The 13,648-nt window shown below is 37.3% G+C and overlaps 1 protein-coding gene across 1 annotated transcript in view; it reads left to right on the forward strand.

Annotated features, from left to right (window-relative positions):
* The window catches only part of LRRC52 (leucine rich repeat containing 52), a 43,541-nt gene extending 33,882 nt beyond the window's left edge, over positions 1 to 9,659 (forward strand). The window contains exon 2 of the mRNA XM_044674864.1: positions 9,316 to 9,659. Coding sequence (XP_044530799.1) covers positions 9,316 to 9,659 — 344 coding nt within the window. The remainder of the gene's footprint in view (positions 1 to 9,315) is intronic.
* Positions 9,660 to 13,648: the final 3,989 nt, after the last annotated feature.

Consider the following 13,648-nt stretch of genomic DNA (forward strand, 5'->3'; position numbering starts at 1 on the left):
GGCCATCATTATTGTGATGACCACAGTTCGGTCTGTCCTTAAATACCTGGGAGCCTACCTGCCAAGACAAACCCAAGAACTATATGATCACAACTACAAAACACTTTTCATGCAAAAGAAATTAGATCTAAATGACTGGAAAAACATTAATTGCTCATGAATAGGCCAAATTAATATAACAAAAATGATAATCCTATCTAAATTAATTTACCTATTCCGTGTGATACCAAAACATCCAAAAATTATTTCATATAGCTGGAAAAATAATAGTAAAATTAATCTAGAAGGATAAAAGGGCAGGAATAGCAAGGTATTAATGTAAAAAATAGGAAGGTGGCTTACCTATACCCAGTATGAAACTATATTATAAAGCAACAACCATCAAAAACAATCTGGTCCTGGCTAAGAAAAAGAGTAATGGATCAATGGAATAAATTAGTCACTCAACACATAGTAATAAGTGAACATAATAGCTTAGTGTTTGACAGACCCAAAGATCCTAGCTTTTAGAAGAAGAATTCACTGTTCAACAAAAACTGCTGGAAAAAATGGGAAATAGTACGGCAGAAACCATACACACAGACCAACAGTTCATGCCATATACCAAGGTAAAGTCAAAATAGTTACATGATTTAGAAATAAAGGTGAGAAGGGTACCATAAAAAATTAGGGAATTACAAAATAGTTTACCTAAGAGACTTATGGATGAGGGAAGAATTTATGTAAAGAACATTGTCAGATGTAAAATAGATTATTTTGAGTACATTAACTTTAAAAGGTTTTTTACAAACAAAATCAATGCAACCAGGATTAGATGGAGAATAAACAAACCGGGGGGTAAGGGGGGGGGATCTTCATAGCAAGTGTGTCTCTGACAAAGGCCTCATTTCTTAGACATATAAAGAAGCAAGTCAAATTTATAAGAATACAAAGCATTCCCTGACTGACAAGAGGTCAAAGGAGAAGAACAGGCAATTATCAGGAGAAACTAAGACTATCTTTAGTCATATGAAAAATGCTAAGAAATGCGAAATAAAACAATTCTGAGATACCACCTCACATTTATCAGACTGGCTAATATAACAAACAAGAAAATGATCTATATTGGAAAGGATGTGGAAAAATTGGGACACTAATACATTGTGGGTGGAACTGTGAACTGATACAACCATTCTGGAGAGCAATATGAAACTATGCCAAACAGCCATAAAATTGTGCATACCCCTGGACCCAGTAATACTACTTTTAGGTCTGTAGCCCAAAGAGAGCCCCAAAAAAGGTAGAAAGGACCTACTAAAACAAAAATATTCATAGCTGCTCTTTTTGTGGTTGCAAAGAGCTGGACATTAAAGGGATATCCATTAATTATGGGATGGCTAAACAAATTGTGGTACATGGTTGTAATGGAATACTATTGTGCCATTAGAAATGACAAACAAGATGATCACAAAAAAAACCTGGAAAGACATGAAATGAAACAAAGGGAAATGAGCAGAACAAGAACATTGTACACCGTAAAAAAAATATTGTAGGATGATCCCTTGTGCACTGTTATCAACAACTGAAGGATTTAAGACAACTCCAAGGGGCTCATGACAAAAAGAAACACTATCCACCACCATCAAAAGAATGCAGATTGAAACATGCCATTCTTTCTTTTTTAAACTCTTTATCTTCTCTCTTAGAATAGATACTAAGTATTGATTCCAAGGTCAGAGAATAGGAGTAAAGATTAAGTGACTTGCCCAGTCACATAGTTAGGAAGTGTCTGAGATCAGATTTGAACCCAGGACCTCCTGTCTCCATGCCTGGCTCTCTATCGACTGAACCACCTAGCTGCCCTGAAGCATAACATTCTTCACTTTATCTCCTCCATGAATTTTTCTCTAGGGGAAAAAATGTGTGTCTTCTCTCACAAGATAACGAAAGGGAAATATGTATCATATCATAACTCATGTACAACATATTATAACTGTCTTTCCAGAAGGCAGGTGGAAGGGAGGGAAAGAGCATGGTTAGCAAAATGTCAGGAAATGATTGTTAAGGATTGTACCGACATGTAATCTGGAAAAAGAAAAAAATCATTTAATAAAAATAAGACGGCTCCTATCCCAAAGAAGTTGCTGTCGAGTAAGGATGATAATACAGGTATACAAATCACTCTACTACAGATGAATAAGTTAAGGAAGAATATGAAAGGTTTATAACAAATTCTATGTGAGAGTTCAGAGGAGAGAGAAATCATGTCTGAGAGAGGTCAAATTCATGGTAAGGTTAGCCTTGGAAATGAGTTTTGGGTAGGGAAGGAACAGTAAGAGCCCATATGTTGAGTGAGGAAAGCTCAGGAAGTGTTCAGGGAATCCTGGCCATTTCAGTTTGGCTGAGGTATCCAGGATGTAAAGGGGGATATTAGGAAGTTCTACTTTAAAAGAAGATTAGGGCCAAATTGCCAGGGACCTTGAATGTCAGTCTGAGTTTGGACTTTATCCAGGAGACAATGGAGTGGCAGGGAGAAGTGTCATTGGAAGATATTGAGCAGTAAATAATGTGATCACAATTAATCTTGGGCATTAAGAAGATTAATCTGACAGTGCTGACTAGGGATGTCAGATGGATTGGGAAAAAGAAAAACTGGAGTCCTGGTGACCTGATAAGAAGCATCACAGAGCAGTAGATAAAAAGGTGGTCTCTGGAATCAGGTAGACTTGGGTTAAGTCCCCCTCTGACACATGCTGGCTGAATGACTCTCAATAACTCAATTAACCTCTCATTGATTTGGGCAAGTCTCTTAGGCTATAAACTGGAAAGCAGGAAATGACCTTTATTGGTAGAAATTTCTTGACTGGGAGTTAGTTCCTTTTTCACAGGTCTGACACATTTTTTAAAAGTTATTATAAGACTCAAAGAGAGTTAATAACTCCAGCTAATATTTCTAAAGCAATTTAAGATTTGTTTGCCAACAAAGCACATCATAAACATTATCTAGTTTTCTCCTCACAACAATCCTGTGAAGTGGGTGCTATTTTTCCCTCTTTTGTACAGATGAGGAAACCAAAGTCAAAGAAGTTAAATGACTTGCCAAACACATGTAATGTCAGAAATGAGATTTAAACCAAAACCACCAGGAAGATTTGATCCTCCTCATTCCAAGGACTCAAATTAGAGTGGTGGCAAATTAGTAGAGACTGGTAAGTTGTGTCAGAAGAGGTATCAGGAGAATTTTACAATTTATTATGCAAAGATTAGAAATGGAGACACAAATTTGTGAATCATCCTCAGAAAAGTGATATTCAATACCATAAAAATGTAAAGGCATAGAGAAGAAGAAAATATTGAGGCCAGAGATTTGGGGAATATGTCAGGGAACAGAAATAAAAGTAGTAATAGGAAGACCAGGATTGTACAACATCACAAGAATTAAGAAAAGAGATAGTACCAAGGAGTATCTAATAACAGTGTTATAAAAGGATTGAATCAATAACTCTAAAATCATTGGTGACATTGCAGAGAGCATCTTTAATAGAGAAATTAAGTCATAAATCCCCTTATTTTATTTCATCCATTCTACTATCTATTATTCTATATCGTTCCCCCTTCTCTGCTAAAATCATTGAGAAAGCCATCTGCACTAAATACCTGTACTTTCTCTCACTCTCTCCGAAAATCTCTGTAAGGCTTTTGACCCCATGACTAACTGACACTACTTATTCTTTTGTATTTTTTGACATTGCTCTTTCTACAGATACCAGTGATCCCTAATTGCCAAATCTGTCTTTTCTCAATCCTCATCTTCCTCTACAGCATTTCACATGTACATTTTCTTGGATTGCTTACTTTCTTTTTCTACCCAGACTTATAATTACAAACTCATATATATTTATTTATTTGTTTGTTTGTTTGTTATATATATATATGTGTGTGTGTGTGTGTGTGTCTAATTGTATGATAATAATATATAATCACCCTCTCTCTCCCTCTCTCTCTCTCTTTCCCTCTTTCTGTCTCTATCTCTCTGTCTGTCTCTCTGTCTGTCTGTCTCTGTCTGCCTCTCTCTCTCTGTCTCTTTGTCACACACACACACACACAAGCCCATTTACAATTTAACTCTACCTGATTACTATCATCAATGTATATAAATATATATTATATAGACATAGAAACATACAATAGATAAGTTTACTTGTCAATGAGACAGAGCAAGAGTGATGAGAGCTATAAACCTGAGAGATGATATAACAATAAAGAATAGTTTAAGGGTAGATCTAGTATGACTAACTGTGCCTATTTTCTGAGGACCGATCTAAATTAGTGTAGCAAGGCTCATCACTAGTCAATCAGCTACTAGTTGACTAATTCTTTGAGCATGACTATCCATGAAACAAAGCTTATAATCTAACATCATTCTAATTGCCTGTTTCATCAATGAGAGAGTCAGCATGGTACTATAGAAAAAAGCCTTTGTCAGGTAGTCCATCATTAGTTGTATGACCTTGGACATTTGTCATCATTCTTCTATAGGCCTATTTTCTCATCTTTAAAATAAAGAATTTGAGCAAAATGATTTCTAAGGCCTTTTTCCAGCTCTATGAGTCTTAGAGAACCTTTAGGAGCAGGAAGAATTTTTAAGTGTTATTTTGGTTAACACAACAGGACCCTCATATATAATAAAGCCATTATTAGATCACTTTCTCAGAATATTTTGGGGGAGAGAAAGATGTGAACCAGACTTCCCATTTCTCATTATGAAAGAATGAAGACCTTTCATTCTTGATCTCCTCTGAGAAGAGAACAATGAAGAATTAACAAAAAAAATCAGCAAAAGAAGTTTTACTTTTAAACAGAAGGCAAATCTTCCTGAGATTATGAGCCATAAGATACCAGAAAAGAATTGCCAAGGGAGTACAAATGTGGTTTGTAGAATCAAATGCAAAGTATCAAAAGCTGAGTCACTCAGGGACCTGAACTTGTGTGATACTCCAAGTTCTTAGGACCTGGATCAGCCCAGACTCCAAGAGATAGCTCGAGTCAAAAACAGTAATGATTGCCTCCTTTTAATTCAATTCAGTAAGCATTATTTGGGGTTCTATTATGTGCCAGGCACTAGAGTACAAAGATAAGGAAATAGTGTCTGCCCTAGAGGAACTAATATTTTCCTGTGGGAGAATATATGTACACAGAAAAATATATACCCCAAAAATATTTTATATGTGTGTGTCTGATGATTTAGGGACAAGGGGTGGGGAGGAAGATTCTAATGAAAGAGGGAATGAGGAAAGACCTCTTGTAAGTGGGGCACTTGAGCTGAGACTTAATAGGAGCTTGGAATCCAAGAGGTGGTAGTGAGGATGAAGAACATGATAGTCAGAGGGAACATTCTGTGCAAAGGAAGAGAAGTAAGAGATTAAATGCTTTATTAAAGAAATAATGAGTAGATCGACTGGGCTGAAGTATAGAGTGAATATAGAATTTATCTATATATGTAGAAATTCAGATGTAGAATATTAGAAATACATAGAATATGGAAAAATATGGAAATCTATATTTTTCTGTTTATATGATGTGTAATCAGCCTAAAAAGAGAAGGGCTAGATTAGGAAGACTTTCAAATGCCAAATAGAGGAGTCTATAGTTTATCCTAGAAATAATAAAAAGCCTCTAGTTTCTTGAACAGAAGTGATATGGTCAGACTCAGGTTTAAGGAGTATCAATTTGGCAGTTATGTGGAGAATGAGTTATCAAGGATAGAGACTGAATCTAAAAAAACTGGTTAGGAGGCCATTATGATCAGAGAGAGAATGAGCCAAGGATGGAAGCAAGAGAAGTTGGGGAGGCAGAAGCAATAATTCTTGGTTATTGAGCAGATGGGAATGGCTAAGAGGGAAATGTTAAAGTTGACTCTAGGGTTATACACTTGAATATTTGGAAGGAAGATGGCATCTTTAAAAGAAATAGGGAAGGGCAGCTGGATGGCTCAATGGATTGAGAGTCAAACCTAGAGATGGGAGGTCCTGGGTTCAAATCCAGACTCAGACACCTGTGTGACCCTGGGCAAATCACTTAAACCTAATTGCCTAACTCTTACTTCTCTTCTGCCTTAGAACTAATACTTAGTATCAATTCTAAGACAAATGAAAAGGGGAAAGAAATAGGGAGGATGAGTTCATATGGAAAGATAGAGTTCTGGCTCAGATGTATTGAGCCTGAGATATTGACAGGACATGAAAATATCTAGAAAGGTGGTGTAGGATTGGGCCATTAGATTATAATCTCCTTAAGGGCAAGATTGTCTTTTGCTTTTTTATCCCCAGTGCTTAGAGGGAGGAGAAAGAAAACAGTGTCTGACACATAGCAGGCACTTGCGAAATTTATATTTATTGATTGGAACTCAGAAGAAACATGACATCTCAATATGTAGAGTGGGATAGATAGAGGGAGAGAGAGAGAAAAAAGAGAGAGAGAGAGAGAGAGAGAGAGAGAGAGAGAGAGAGAGAGAGAGAGAGAGAGCACTGATAACCAAAATTTAAGGGGATTTAGAACTGAATGGGAGATGACAAAAAAAATGATGTGACAGACACTGGTTTCCTAGTAGTCTGGCTGTGAAGAGAGAAGTAGGATGATAGCTTGAGGAGTTAGTAGAACCAAGTAAAATTATTTTGGGGTGTTTTTTAAGTACAGGGGAGAACTGGACATACTTTAAAACAAAATGGAAGGAGCCAGTGGGCAAGGGAGTCATAAAAACATAGATTTCAAGTTAGAAAGAACCTAAGACCATTTCAACCCAAGATCTACATTTTATAGATGAAAAACTAAGGCCCAGAGATGCTAAATTATTTATCCTAGATCATCTAGGAAATGACTGGAAGAACCAGGATTCCTCTTACTGCAAATCCAGCAGCCTTTCCACTACACCCCAATAAAGAAAGTCAGGGAAAGAAAGAGAATAATTGAAGGGGCAAATTCCTAGAGAATACATGAGGGAATTGGACCAAAGGCACAAGCAAAGATGTAACAAGGACGACAATCTTTTCCTCCAAGCCTAATACAATGGGAAGCTGAGACAGGGGGAGTTGGGAGTTAGGAGGATATAAAGTATAGAATTAGAAAAAGAAGCCCAAAGAGAGTAACCCTATTTTTCTTTTCAGTAAAGTATGGAATGAGGAACTCTACTAGGGAGTGATGTGGATGGTTTGAAGAAAAAAAAAATGTTTAAAACAGACACTGTGGGGAGTGTGATAATCAACCAGGAAAGAGTAAAATAATGGTATACAGCTGTGAGAACCCAACTGAGATTAAATATAGAAATTTGCAGGGGTCCCAGTTAGCACAGCTGTGTGAGAACCTCCAGAAACATTCAGTAGCATCAAGCAAGAGCAATGAAAATGAAGGGACAAGATTAAATTAGGATTGAAGTGTGAAGAAAGGTGAATTGTGGTAGCAATAGGGGGAAAGGGATTCCAGGTTAAGGGATTATTAGCTGTCAAGTAAAGATGCTGAGGGGGGTGAAAAAGGTATTTGTGGCAAGTATAAATTCAGCCCTTCTCTCTGTCATGATAAGTTCAGTATAGACTGGTACCTCCTAAGGAGAGAGCATGATATGATAGAAAGCATGCCAGATTTCAAGGTAGAAGAACTAAGTTTGAATCCTGGCTTTACCAACTTAGGACTTATGTGATCTTGGGCAAGTCATTCAAACTCCATTATCAGTTCTCTTATTTGTAAAACGACGACATTGGACCAGATGATCTCTAAAAGTCCTGATTCAATCTGATTCTAAGGCCTTATCTTATACTGATTTGATTTCTTTTTCCCCTTTAAAGCTATTCTCAATGTTCATCCTAATTTCATATCACTCGGGGGAAATGTTATTTTCCCTAGAGACATTCACCCACTAGGAAAAGGGTTGGGAATCCACAAACTTGGGAGCCTTAAATTAGGCACCCTGGATTCTAGAACTGGCCCTACTTTAAACTATGGACGATCTTGAGGTGAGGGGGAAATTATTTTAACTCTGTGACTCTCAATTTACCCATCTGCAAACTATGAGGGCTGGACAAAGAGTCTTAACCTGAAGTCCCATGAATTTACTTTTATAATATTTTGACAACTATATGTCAATATAACTATTTTCCTCTGTAATCCTATATATTTTCTGAATTTAAAAACATTATTCTGGGAAGGGGTCCATTAGTCTCACCAGACTACCAAGAGTTCAAAAAAAGCTAAGAACCCTTGGACTAAAGGATCTCTAAGGTCTAAACAAGACAGTTAAGTGGCATAGTGGGCAGCCTGCTGAATCTGAAGAAGACTGGCCTCACACATTTATTAGCCTCATCACCCTGAGCAAGTCTCATAATCTCTCATTGCTTCAGTTTCTTCATCGGGAAAATGAGGATCATAATAGCACCTGCCTCCAGGATTGTTGTGAAGATCAAATGAAATAATGTTATTGAAGCCCTGTGCAAACTTTGAAGTGTTGTAAAAATTCTAGTTATCATCATCATCATCATCATCATCATCATCATTATATGAGCACCACTAATCGAGCTAATATTTCTTACGGGAGCCACTTGGTATCCCTGCTAGGCTAGTAAAGCATAGATAGAGGAGGGGAAAGAAAAGAATGTAGGAAAATAATGAAAAATTGAGAATAGAAAGGTAATGTTAAAATAGTAATAACTCACATCATGTAATGCTTTGCTTTTCTGATTGCAAGTTCAGTATTAACCTACAGACACCTTCAGATGGTACTCAGTAGCCATAGGTTACCTGGCATGTCTGATCCCATAGAGGAACTTCTTTCTTTAATGATCCATAAGAACAAGATAAAAGCCCACATGACTGAAGCTATTCTTGAAGATAGGAACTTGGTAAGACTAGTGGTTCTCCATCTCTTGGAATACAAGGAATCTTTTTTAATATCAAAACTGCTAAATGATAATAGTTATACTATTGCTATCTATTGCATAAGAAGGAAATATAAATAAATAAAAATTCTGATGTATTTAGTAATGCTTTTAAATTAGTGTGTATTCTATCAACTACAACAGCAAATAGCAACAGATGTATTGAGATAAATTGTGTATTCTATCGATAGAAGATACGTGCTTATCTAACATATTAAGTTATCATGCATATTTTGTTGGAGCTAAATTAAAATCAAAATAACAATTCTGGGTATATATATATAGATTCCATTACAATTACTTCATAACTCCCTGAGGTCCATGGTCCACATGCTGGGAATCTATGGTCAGCCATTCATAATCTCTGTTAGCAGTATGTCTTAGCATCTCTATCTTTGTGTTTCTCCAACAGATAACGTAAATGCTACTTGCAAAGGGCCTCCAGAGTTGGAGGGGTGGCCTCTGACCCTGGTGGGGAACCCACTCAGATATATGTGCCTCATCCACCTGCACCGAGGAGACTATACCTTCCTATTCATGGTTGGTTTCTTGATCTTTGCTGCGGGCATAATTGCTGCCTGGATTACTGGAATGTGTGCAGTGCTCTGTGAAGTTATCCATCGAAAAGCTGAAGGGACATTTATGGGACAATATGATTTCTCTTATGACGATTCTTCTGATTCTGAAGACTTGTCCTACAAATTAAAACTGATGGATGATGAATTGTATGGTTCTGTCCACACCCATTTTGTTTAGATGCCATAGACTAATGCCAGATGTGCCTTCCCAGAGGATCCCAGTACCCTTTATTGCCCTCTCTTTCCTGCCTCTTCAATGCTGTCCTTATAAATTAAATAATATGAACAAAATAAACAAGTTCAATGATTACCATTTCACAGCTCCTTTCTTTCCCCTCTCCATGGTTCCATGTTTATTTGGGTTGGTCTACCAAGAAGAAAGAAGAAAACCAAAAAACCAAAAAATCAACAAATCAACTCAACAAGCATGTAAACCCTTATGATGTGTTGAGCCCTGTGCTAAGCACTGAAGATTCAAAGAATAGCAAAAAAGTCTCTACCCTGAAGAGCTCATATTCTAATGTGAGAATCAACATGCAAACAATGATATACCAAAAATCTGTAGGCAGGATGAGTTAGAAGTAATCAACAGAGGGGGCACCTGGGTAGCTCAGTGGATTGAGAGTCAGGCCTAGAGACGGGAGGTCCTAGGTTCAAATCTGGCCTCAGACTCTTCCCGGCTGTGTGACCTTGGGCAAGTCACTTGACCCCCATTGCCCACCCTTACCACTCTTCCACCTAGGAGCCAATACACAGAAGTTACGGGTTTAAAAACAAAACAAAAAAAAGAAATAATCAACAGAGAAGAGATCCTGGAATTATGGGAGATCCTGAAAGGTTTCCTATAAAAAGTGGGATTTTAGCTGAGATATGAAGGAATCCAGGGAACCTAAGAAGCCAAGTGAGGCATAAGGGGATTCTAGGCCTCAAGGGACAGCCAGAGCAAACACATGGAACTGGGAGGTGGAATGTCATCTCCAAGGAATATCAAGTAAGCTGATGTAGCTATAGAATATGTATATCGAAGTATAGGAAATCCAGGAAAGTAGGGGGAAAAAAACAGATTATAAAGAGCTTTAATTGCCCAAATAGAGCATTTTGTGTATGATTTGGGGAAGGGGATAATTTGGAGCACTGGAGTTTACTAAAGTTGGGGAGTGATAAGGTCAGACATTTAGGAAAGTTGCCTTGGAAACTATATGGAGGATGGATTGGCATGGGGAGAAATTAACTAGACGGGTATTGCAATAGTTCAAGTATGAACTGATGAGGACCTGAACCAAGATGGTGGATGCATGAGTAGTGAAGAAAGGATTTACACAAAGTGTTGGACACTTATGGGTCAAAGGATATATCCAGTTGAGTAGCATTGGGGCATGGTTCCAAACTGCTTTCCAGTATGACTGAACCAATTCACAGCTCCACCAAAAGGGTATTGATGTGCCTATTGTCCTGCACCCCCTACAACATTTATCATTTCCTTTTTTTAACCACCTCATCAATCTTACAAGTGTGAAGTGAAATACTTTGGACATGGTTTCCTATCTCTATCAAATACCTTCAATTGAGAACCAATTACTCATATCTTTTGACCATTTATAAGTTGAGGAATGGATCCTATTCTTATATATTTAAGTTAGTTTCTTATACATTGTAGAAATGAGACTATCAAAGAAACAGACTGCAAAGTTGTTTTTCCCAATTTTTAAAAAATAGTCCTTATTCTATACTCCTTATCCCAGAAAATTGCCCTGAGACCTTGAGACTCTAAATCCAGCCACATAAACTGGCTACTCATTTGCTAGGATTTCACAATAAACATGAACTTTCTTGATCTGAACTCTCTTAAGCCTTAATTGTCATTAAGTCAATTTTAAAAAGTCTTCATTGAAAGTTACCAAATAGTGAAGAGTATGTACTAGTGACTAGTGGATCAGACATTACTGAGGTTTAAAAGGAACCAGACTGACTTCTAGAAAGCATGAAAGCTATACTAAGTACATGATAATAATGGGATGAAAATATTTAAAATATTTATCTTGTCAGTCAGGGCATATATTTAGGTCATCTAGAATGAATGAATGAATGAATGAGGCATTTATTAAACACTGTGTTGAGCTCTGGAGATACAAATACAAAAGTAAAAGAAGTAGGCATCTGAGACAGGATTCAAACTTGATCTTTCTATCTCCAAATGTAGCTCTAAAGAGGACACAGAAGGAAGAGGAGCAGGAAGAAGAGAAGAAGAAAAGTCTCTGTCCTCAACAGGCTTATCTGTTAATAGGGGAAACAACACACAAGGAGGACTGGTAGACAGGAATGAGCACTGTGGTGATGAAAGTTATTAGGATAGTAAGTAGGAGAGTAGATTGGCACATCCCATCTATAGACAATGGCAGAATTGAAAAGATCGTGTTTCAAAATTAAAGGGAGGAAGAAAAAGGAAAGTGGTACTAAAGGGCAAGGAGGTAGTAGAAAAGCTGGTTCAGAAAATAAGAAACAGACTCCAGTGTGTATGAAACTGTCCTGAAATAATGATATGAGAAAAGCAGTCATCAATCAAGAAAATCAAGACCCCAGGATGAAAGGCCCAGGTCATCCAAATATCTTAGAAAATGCAAGTTAGATATGTGATTTGAAGTCTACAGACTTCTTACATTAAAGTTCCTAATCAAGAAAATGAAATCACTTCTACCTGATCTCTTTTGATCTCAAGAATTCTCTAAAGATTATACATACAACTTACCTCCCCATAGAGAAAATATCTTGCATTTCTTTTATATTCTCTGTGACACCCTCACGCTGTGCTGGGAACACATATATTTTATGTATTTACAAATAGGTTTTGTAATAGGTTTACAAATATTTCCAGAGCTGAATTCTAAACTACACCTCTCCAGTTCCCATCTAATACTTACCTATTTAGATTCAGACCAACACAGAAATTTAATACAAAGACATTTTATTTAATAGAACATCAAGGTCAATACAAGAAAAATTTCTCCTAAACACACTATCTCACAGATTCACAGTGTCTCAGTGAGAAAGAGAAAAAACATGGATAGCCCAGAAAATTAGGGTTGAATCTCTGCTGTAATGTTTCTGCCTCTGAATCTGCTACTAGCTCGCTCCTTGAGCAGACAGTGATGCTATATACTTGTATTCTCACTTTTTGTTGAGCAGCAAATGGCTATTGAGATGTTGTTGACATCTGCTATTTCTCTGCTGAATTTGAGCTCATAGTAGGCCTCCTCTTTGCAGGGGAATATTAACATCACCTTCCTATGTTAGCTCTTAGCTTCACGGTCATTTTGGCTCTTTGTGGGGTTTAGAACCCCCTCCCAACCCACAAGAAGAACCAACACAGAAAGAATCCCTTAGGTCAAACCTATCTTTTTTGCGTAACTTTCATTACCCCCTAGTAGAAATTCCCCAAAGCTAACTTGATAGTTGATCTTAGGGAGCAAATTCCTTTTAAATCCTATCATGCCTCTGGCTGTTATCAACAGTACCAAACAGATAATCCTAGAGTTTTTCTCCACCATACTGGAAGGGCACCAGGGGTGCAGGGATAATCAGGAAAGGTCAGTTGGAGGAGATAGCAATTGAACTGAGCCTTGAAAGATAAAAGGGTTCAAAAGATTAAGATGTGGAGGGAACATGTGCCAGGTATGGAAGACAGCATATGTGCAAAAGCAGGACTGGGAAATGTAAAGTGCTGTGTGGAAAACAGTGACATAGTTTGGGACCTGGAGCCAAATTATAAAGGACTGAATGCCAGAGGAATTCATATTTTATCTTAGGGGTAATAGAGAGCTACTGAAGGAAAAAGTAGGAAGACCATATGACCAGCTCTATGCTTTAGAAATGTATGGAGAAAGGATTGATAGGCAAGAAACTTGAGGCAGGGAATCCAGTTAAATTACTGTGATAACTCGGGCAAGAACTAATGAAGGCTAATGGAGAAGTAGGAAGTCTAAATACATGAAAGGCACAGATAACTCAAAAGTCTCATTTTAGTCAAAACTTTCCAACATTTTCCCACTCAAACTTTATAACAGAATCGAACAGATTTTAATTTCACATCCTTTCATTTCTTCTACTCCAGTGGAGTTGCTCATAAACAATAAAATACTTATAAAAGAAACAAAGAAAAATGTGATCTAA

The sequence above is a fragment of the Gracilinanus agilis genome, chromosome 4 (assembly GCF_016433145.1).
Source record: "Gracilinanus agilis isolate LMUSP501 chromosome 4, AgileGrace, whole genome shotgun sequence".
Classification (NCBI taxonomy): domain Eukaryota; kingdom Metazoa; phylum Chordata; class Mammalia; order Didelphimorphia; family Didelphidae; genus Gracilinanus; species Gracilinanus agilis.